General features: G+C 41.2%; 1 protein-coding gene across 3 annotated transcripts in view; it reads left to right on the plus strand.

The window, feature by feature from the left end:
- Positions 1 to 4883, plus strand: part of Dnajc15 (DnaJ heat shock protein family (Hsp40) member C15) — a 49491-nt gene extending 44608 nt beyond the window's left edge. For 2 of the 3 annotated variants that reach the window (XM_057786824.1, XM_057786825.1), the window contains one exon: positions 752 to 4883. In XM_057786824.1, the coding sequence (XP_057642807.1) occupies positions 752 to 825 (74 nt within the window). In that variant the 3' untranslated portion in view covers positions 826 to 4883. The remainder of the gene's footprint in view (positions 1 to 751) is intronic. The other variant, XR_009058138.1, reaches the window with a different exon arrangement.
- The last annotated feature ends 4544 nt before the right edge of the window (positions 4884 to 9427 follow it).

The raw sequence follows: 9427 nt of genomic DNA on the forward strand, positions 1-9427 counted from the left end.
ATGAGACATGAAAAGACCTTTTTAGATGAATTTACCTCCTTCTTAAAGGTAACATTTATTGCTTCTAAGATATAACTATAAAGAAACAGTCTTATTTTGTTTAGTTAATCATACATTTAATTTTGAAAATATTCTGGCCAAATGTCTGTATGGTAACTATATAACCAGTAAGTGTTTTCAACTGATAACTCATGTAGAAGAATGCAAACACATCCCTGTCTGTTGCCCTTCACAAAACTCAAGTCCACGTGGATCAAAGACTTCAACATAAATCCAGTTACACTGAACCTGATAGAACAGAAAGTGGGAAGTAGCCTTAAACACATTGGCACAGGAGACTACTTCCTGAATATAACACCAGTAGCACAGAGACTGAGATTGACAATTAATAAATGAGACCTCTTGAAACTGAAAAGCTTCTGTAAAGCAGAGGACATGGTCAATGAGACAGTGGCCGCCTACAGAAAGGGAAAAGATCTTCACCAACCCCACATCTGAAAGAGGGCCGATCTCCAAAATATGTAGCTTATATTTTTGCATTTTGACTGATGGGTATCTGTAATGCTTAACTAAATAAGTTTAATTTGTGCTATTTTGATTTCGGGTAAACATATAAAATAGATTGTCAGATGAAAAATGCGTGAGAAAATACCTGAAATATAGTTGTTGTTGGTTTTTTTTCCTGTATTGAATTTTTAAAATGTCAGTAATGACATAAGCTTTAACGATTTTTTTCTCTTTGTTCTCCCAGGTGGATCTGGTTACTTAGCAGGAAAAATAATTGAAGCAAAGAACTTGCTACTATCATTCACCAAACTTAAGTGATGCTGAAGGACCATACCCAAGGGAAACAAACTGCAAAGCACTAAAGTCCTACAGAAGAACGTGGAACATCGTCCTGCTTCCCATTGACCAAATCTGTCCTTCTGTCATTAAGTGTGCAGCAATAAAAAACATGCGGCCTTGCTCTTCATTCCCTTCGAAGGGGAGGGAATTTGTACATTCTGAAGCTGGTGCTTTGCCACATTATTCCATTGTAATATTATACTTCTAAAGACTTCGGTGATGTTAGTCTAACTCTCTCTCTCTGCCCCAACCTACACAGAAAGGTATAACTAACCGTCATGATGGCATGGGATCTGTGAACAGAGCTGAAGTTCTCTTCTTTGTGGTTTTGCATATGCCCTCGCTTTAGAAGAATTGGGGACTGTTTCAATGTCAAGGGACTTTAAATGTTTGAGTCCAAAATGTATCTAATTTACTAAATCGTGATTTCAGGGCAGTCGCTGGAACTTGAAAGGGCACTCTGCTCTCTGAAACCCTTAGCTATAGCTAAAGCATGAGGACCTGGAGAACTACTAACATGATTACAGGTTTACAATTAGCCCTACGAGGTAAGGCTGGAAAAGCCGATTCGATTATTCTTAGTGGTGCCAATCCGCAGTGTAATAGAAAAGGTGGATCATTTAGTTAGAGAAAAAGAATGTTAAATGTAGCAGGCGTTGTGCTTTGTTTTGTTTTTAGCCCTCAGAGCATATCCTGTGTTTTGTTTGAACAATATTTAAAACCAAAGTTTTACATAGTAATATGTTTCACCAAGATGGGTAAAGGTGCAAAATTATCGGCACCTTGAGGACCAGCGTGGAGTCTGAAGGGAGCCCACAGAGTCCGTGGACTATCCACCACTCAACTTGATTTCCTATCTGAGGGAGTAAAACTTCATTCTATGGGGCTGGCAAAAATGGGGGAAGCCACACATAGACTCTTAAGGTCTTTCTCTGTGCTTGTCCATTTCTCGCTTAGTGTTTATTAATTAACACAATCTTTCCAGCAATATAGAAATTTGAAGTAGTTACATTCTTCTTTTCAAGTGAATGGTTATAATGAATTACAGGTTAAAAAAACATGTTTCCCATTTCCCTTACATGATTAAACATCCTACATATTATAGACGAAAAACAAATTATCCCAAGATAATGTTCATATTCTATATATGTTCATATCCAAGCAACTTGTTATAGATTAACAGAGTGTAAGCAAGCAAAGTATTTTTCCCAACCGGTTCTTTTACTGGCAGGCTGCCTTGTGCAGTTACAAAGAAAGTATCAATCATGTTATATCTTATCTCAAAAGGTGATCTTATAAACAATCTTAAAAGAATCGTAGTCCTAAACTTTTAGATATGAAAAACAATCAGTCATCTCTACTTTAAATCCTCAGGGTGCGTACCCACTCATCAACGGCCAGGAAGCTGAGAGCAGAAACGGGTACAAGGAATTAATCATCATCTTTGATCACCAGCCAATCAGCAAGAAAGGTACAGCAGTCAATAAGAACTGGGCTGCTTTGTTCTTGTTCACTAACCGTAATGAGTCTTTCCCTCAACTCTGTGCCTTCCCAAACTCCAGATTGTTTCCCAAGGCTTTTCACCTCAAAGCTATTAACAAAAACATCTTAATCTAGCCGTAAGTCATATTTTAAAGCTTTGTTTTAGCTACAGTGCACATTGAAATCTGTGAACACATCTTCCAACATTAAGATTAAAAGAACTTGAGCTAATTTAGCTTATGGGATGCAATCGTTTTTCTTAATTATTAACCTAAGCCGCAGTCTATACGACTCCTCAAGAGAAACTAGCCGTGTGACATTGCCTTGTTCTGTTTTTCTATCCTCTGCAGGCCCTGTTTGATCAGGGGTGGGGGCAACACCAAATCTTTCTTTTTTTTCCTATATTAGTTTTTCCACTAAGGTAACCTCTAGCGCAATCCCTCGCTCTATTTTTTTAAAGGCCCTCAATCATCAAAATCCTATATAAACTATTATTGTATAAAATCATCGCTTCAGTTAAACAGTACATCTTAGGAAGAAATCATCTTCATAATAATCCACAAATTAAAACAACTAGTAGAATGGGACACTCCCGTGAGGTAATCATACCTCATTAAAGACAAGGGGATCTCCCCTCACCCACTCACAGCATGCCAGATAGCAGAGAAAAATGCAGCAACCAACACGTGAAGATACAGCAGTAGCAAGAGACATTTTGGGGCCAAGGCTCCTGCGGCCTTACCTGTCTGAGAGTCAACCAACCCCCAGTGTCTTGAATTCCTGTGGACTGATCCCCTGCTGCCCCTCTGACATGGCCACCAGCACAAAATACATTCATTCTTAAAATGCAAATGTTCAGACTAAGTAGAAGACATACTTTGAAACATGGGTGACTTTTGCCACATACTTTTTTCTGTTAACAAGAAAATCCAAGAATTGTGTTACTTATGATTACCCAACAAGGCCATTGAAGATTCCATGCCTGTGTGGGAGAATTTTTTGGTTGTCATGGGAAACCTTGAATACAGAAAACAGCTTTCTGCGATTTATCTTCAGCACATTTCATAATTAGCTTAAAATAGTTTAATGACATTTGTGGGAACAGATGAATCAGCCAGATCCTTAATGTCACAAATAAGAGGTTTCTGTGACTCAGTCAACTTAGGGTGAGCTGTTGAGACCAGGGAGTCTGCTCACTCCCTCAACTCTTCCCCAATGCAGGCCTCCGGACTACAGGAGGATTTGACCGAGAGGTGTGCATCATCAGCATCCTTCCTTCTTTCTAACGAAAGGGCAACCCAAGGAGCCTAGCTATTATTAGTAGGTCAGTATCAACTAGTTATCAAAAGCATTTTGTGAATTATGGGCCAAAATTTTATTTTTTGTGTAGTTACACACATTAGGAAATTAAAATTTCTACCAGTATAATTTATTAGCTGGAACTTTTGAACGGGTTCTCTGACCTCATTTTTATAGGTAGAATCTTAGTGATCTGAATCGCTGCCTACAAGCAAAATTGCTAGGCATGGTAGACAAAGAAAATGTTCCTTCTAATGATTTTTATGAGCTGAGTAGCTTTTGTTCCCAGTTGAGTGCTTCTTTTTTCCTTTTATTGTTGCTGAGCAAAATATTATATATATAAGATTTTTTTAAAAAAATGAAAGTTCTTGCTCAATTAAAATGCAAGTTCGTTAAAGTCATGTTTGGTTCTCTTCCTGCCATGCTAACCTCTCCTGCTGTGGTCTGGTCAGCAGTACCCAGCAGCACCTTCAACACTGAAATCTGAGCTGGCATCTCCTAAGCTCTAACTTTGTAAAAGCCAAGAAACCACTTAATTTTCACAAGCTTTTTATTGATATGTTTGTTTTTAGGTAGTTTATGTGTATGAATGTTTTGTCTGCATGGATGTCTATGTACCTCATGCATGCCTGGTACTTAAGGAGATCAAAATAATTGGAACTGAAGTTAGGGATGGTTATGAGCCACTGTGTAGGTAATGGGAACCAAACCCAGGTTCTCTACAAGAGCAATAAATACTGTTAACCTCTGACCCCTCCAGCCCCACAAACTATTTTGATTATACCTAATATTTGTTGAATACCTTTGCAAACATTCTACCTGTGGAAACCCAAAAATGTAAGCTTATACCACCTTATCTGAAGGTCGGAGAGTCTGAGCTTATTTTTCCTCTGTCAAAGTTGTTGACAACAGGTGTGGCTACAGAACAAGAGACCCTGACCTAGGGTGTGGTTACTTGGTGTTTTGGACGTCAAGGTGGCCCGCAGAGGTAGATCCACTTCACCCTGACTAAAGGTCAAAGTTTTCAAGTACTTCTGCTCCTTTTAAAATAGGTTTGACTTAGGGAGTGGCTGCCTGCAGGTCACTGGGTCTAGGGTGTGTTCACTGCCCCAGACATTAAATGCTTTTCTCAGGAATTAATGACTTGATGTCTCAAGTATTGAAACTGTTCTGGTTATCCTTTGTGCCTGTTAAAGCAGTCTTTTGCCTTCTTCCCCCACTTTTGCACTGGGGTGTAAAAGTATATGGAAAATAAACTCGAGTGAAGATTCAGCATTCAGGATTCACTGAGTTGCCCTCCTGTTACTATCCTGTGTTTCTGTGTTTCTTTCTTATCGCTTTTCCTCTTACCTAATGTTTCTAATCCTCACACCCCTACCCTGGAACATATGATCCTGCCACAGCGGGGATCATACCAGAGTCACCCCGAAAAGGTGGCTGTAAAAACCCAAATGTCCTGACTGGTCCTATAGCACCCATGCTACTACAAGACGGTACACAAGCCGGGAACTAAGCTTGAGACTTAAAAATACATAGACACAGACACGGGTCATCCTTGATACAAGAATGCCAAGTTTTATTATACACAGGAGCAGCTTATATAGGGATCCTTAGCCACGCCCAGCTCTCGGGATCTTTCAGCTGCAGGCACAGGTGTTTTACTCAGTTCACTCCAGCAGGCAAAGAAAGTCAAGAGGCCAGAGATCTACAGCTCCCAACAGGTGGGTCCTGACATCTACCCCCATTATCTTTTCATTTTCAGAGTTAACCTAAGAGAGACAGGGATGACTATTTTTTTTTTTCATTTTACAGTTGAAGAAACAAAGGCTCGAGGGGAATGTAGAATCTCTTTCAAGATTGCCATTCTTTTTTAAAGATGGAAGTAGGATCTCAATCCAGTTTGTCTCAATGTTGCTGAAACAATGCCACAAGTGTGTGAGAAACAGTGAGATTGATGGGGTTTTCTTCACTTCGGGCTCATTCTCGTGACCTGGATCATGAATGCGAAATGGGCTTATGTATGGAAGAATCTAGTGTCGTGGGTAACTGCCCCACGGCTTGCAATGTTCTCGTTACACACAGCACAGTCTCAGCTGTAAAGAAAGGGTCAGCTGAGCAGTGTGAGTCTCTCCGACTCAGAGCTGGAGGGATCCCTGTTGAGATTCATTTGGTACATTCTGGTAAGAGCACATGAGGAGAACAGCCAGAACTAAGTGTTGAAGACACGCCACAAAAGGAAAGCCTCTGGCTGGGTGAAAAAGAGGGAGCTCAGGAAATTAACAAAACAAGATCGAATTTATTGAAAGGAGCTATGAGGCCATGGGCAAACTGGTTGGGGGTTGAGAACTTAAACAAGAAGAGAACTTAGGGCAGCTGGGTGCTTTTGTTTTAAATTTTAAAAGTGTTTTTTGGGTGTGAATGCAGGTGGGTGCTCGAGCCCCTCCAAGCCATGTAGAAGGTCCTGAGTCCAGTCAACACTGCAACACAACAAAGGTTAAAACTGAGTTTATGCCCATGCTGTGCTTTTACTCCAAAGTCAAAATTGCACTTGCACTCTAAGAGTAGAATCTATGGAGCATTAGCCATCAGTCTGAGACTGTCTTGACATTAACCCCTTAACTGTTTGCATCAGGTGTAATCAAAAGATGAAATGATTTCTGACTCAGGTGTCCAGTATTCATAGCAGAAATGTGAACTCCTTGAGTATTAGTTTACACCTAATATCTTCGTCAGTGTTCTGTTGCTATGAAGAAACACCATGACCAAGGCAACTCTTATTTTTTTTTTAAAAAAAAATAATGTTCAATTGGGGCTTGCTTACAGTTTCAGAGGTTTAGTTCATTGTCATCATGGGACAAGCATGGTGGCATACAGGCAGACATGGTGCTGGAGAAGTAGCTGCAAGGTCTCCATCGGATCACAGGCAGCGAGATGAACGAGCAACACTGGGCTTGGCGTGGGCTTTAGAAACCTCAAAGGCCACCCCTGACGACACACTTCCTGATCCTGTCACAGAGTGCTACACCTGGTTACCAAGCATTCCAATCCATGAGCCTATGGGGGCCATGCTTACCCAAACCACCACACCTGGGCTCAAAAGTAAGCACATCCCACAGCCACCTCATTGGTGTCATCCTGAGTTATCGGTGCCTTCGCTGTTTAGTTTTGTGAGCATGGATGTTCCAGAGGTGAGTTTGTACATGTTTCTATTTTTATTTCCATGCCTCTCGGGCAGAATGAGATGACATAATAATGTTCATTCTTGGTGGTGAGATAGGAGATTCTGTCTGCCGGGTCTCCTCTCTTAGGCTATTTTCAGATGCTGTACTGGGCAGCCGTGCAGAAGAGCAGCATGCACACACAGACACAGCCTTCCCTAATGAACCAGCCCCACACTGATCTGAATTACGCTTTGTTCATTGGCTTCCTGGTACTGGGCTGTTCAGTTTGCCTTCTCCGCTATTCCACTTTAGACTCACTTATAGACTATATTCCTGTATCCCCACAAACACCCCTAAAAAAAAATCGGGATTAAAAAAAACCAATGTGAAATATATACTATTTTTTTTTCTGGACCACAAAACATTTTTATTTTAAACTTTAAAGAACTGAAGCGGAACACTCTTCCGTTTGCTTTCCTTTAAACATCATAAGGATAAACTGTATGATGCATCTATCAATATAGTTTTTTCCCAATACAGTTAAAATAAAGTCTTACCTGCCAAAATTGAATTTATACTCAATTTTTCTGTTGTAGAACTCTTGGAGAATACCTTGTGTATTACATAATCCCATCTACATTGTGAGCTCTTTATTAAAAGACTGTATGAGCCTTTTTATCTATTTTAACTTCCTTGTAGTTCATGAGATGCTCAGGATAGGCGTCCCTGCAGACAAGTTATTGACTGGTTCTTTCTAAAGGCAACTGTGAAAGCCAGGCCCTGTTGCATCCTATAATTCCAGGACTCAGGATGCTGATGGGGATGAGTGTTCAACCACCCTGGGCTCCATAGCAAGACCCTGCCTCAAGGGGCCATATACCTGAAACGTGTGTTTTCTTAAAAGCTATTATTAAAACTTGGGTTTTTACTTTTCAGGACCAGCAGAATAGAAATCTGTCCAAGAATACCTTAAAATTTGGGTTCTTAACTGTTTTCAAAGGTAATGCAACCCAAGTAAAGCATCTTGTTCCTGAGTCTGTTTCCTTGTTTCTTGTCTCAGGTATTTCTACCGTTTGTTAGCCCTCAGCAGTTTTGACTACACACAGAATTTCACACATAGGCACTGTGGTAACAGAAATGCTGACACAACGGAGCTGTCACCCCGGAATGTATTAATAAATATGTCTACACAAGTGGATCTCAGAAAGAGAATAGGCCAACTGCTCATCTCTCAGCCAAAAGGAGAGTACCCACGGTTGTTTCTCGTGTATGTGTGTGTTGTGTGGTTGTTTGAGACAGAGTTTCTTTGGGTAGCTTTGGAACCTGTTCTGGAAATTGCTTTGTAGACCAGGCTGGCCTCGAACTTACAGAGATCCCCTTGCCTCTGCCTCTCAAGTGCTGAGATTAAAGGTGTGTGCTACCACCGCCGGGCCAAAAGACAGTGTTAGGTCCCATGGAGTTGGAGTTACAGACAGTTAAGCTGTTGTGTAGGCGCTAGGAACTGAGCCCAGACTCCCTGCAAGAGCAACAAGTGTTCTTAACTGCTGAGCCGTTGCTCAGGCCCTGTTTCTCCTTTTTGGCCTTCCCTTCATCTCATGCCTTGTGCGTGTGTACGTGGAAGCGTGTACTTGCATGGATATATACTTTGCCTCTCAAAACACACACATCCTTGCAATCACATTCACCATGGATTTACACAGCCTGGGAAGGGCTTATCGCTGCCATCATGCGTTTCTGTATCCACATCCATCAAGGAAGGGGGAAAGATGTTGTCGTTGGGCTAACATGACATGAAGGGATAAAGTAGGAGCTTGGATTTGTTTTGACAGTGGAGGAATACATTATTCATGGGAGTCTGATAAATTCAAAGCAAAACACAGAACCACATGGTGAACATGTTTTTATACATGGGATTTGTGTAAGGAACACCAATTTTCTGTACAGATATACCACATTACTGTGATGTGAGACCAAGTAGCAATCTGATATGGGTGGGGGTTGATTTTTAGTGAAGAGGAAAATCAGAGGACCTGAAAACAGATAAAAGTGAAGGAATTGTTTGTTTGAAATTTTTGCTCAAAATCCATGTACTATAGAGAGAGATCCATAGACATTGAACATATTACTCCATTCCTTCTTTTTTTAACTGACTTTTTTTTTAAACAGGGCAAAGAGAGCTAAAGGACAGATCCTCAGCTCTGCTGTGTGGCTCAGAAATCCTCTCAGGCTACTCCAGCTTCACCTGCAAGGTCTCTGCGTGAGGGCTCTCAGCAGGTCTAAGGGCCTTCGGCATTCTACAGGGTCATGGGAGTAGGGGATTTTTTCTTCACAACCTGGTGGACAGTTACTCCTAGGGAAAGAACAGTTCGCAGACAAATTTGTCCCTTGCCCTAACTGACCAGAAATCTCTGAGCACCTGGTTAGTGGAGGTCAGCGGTAGGTCAGCTGGCAACTGTGCCAAGCCTTGCTCACCAGTGACAACGGAAATTGCTGTGGTACAAATTGGCCTAGGGGACAAACTGATCAACCAAAAGGGGTTTTGTAGATTGTCAGTGTTCCAGTTACTGACGAGGGCACTGACTTTTTGGAATAGATGGTGCCAGCTGACTTGCTTTCCATGAGTTCGTGTCTCCCCATCC

This window comes from Chionomys nivalis, chromosome 12 (genome assembly GCF_950005125.1).
Source record: "Chionomys nivalis chromosome 12, mChiNiv1.1, whole genome shotgun sequence".
In the NCBI taxonomy this organism is placed as follows: domain Eukaryota; kingdom Metazoa; phylum Chordata; class Mammalia; order Rodentia; family Cricetidae; genus Chionomys; species Chionomys nivalis.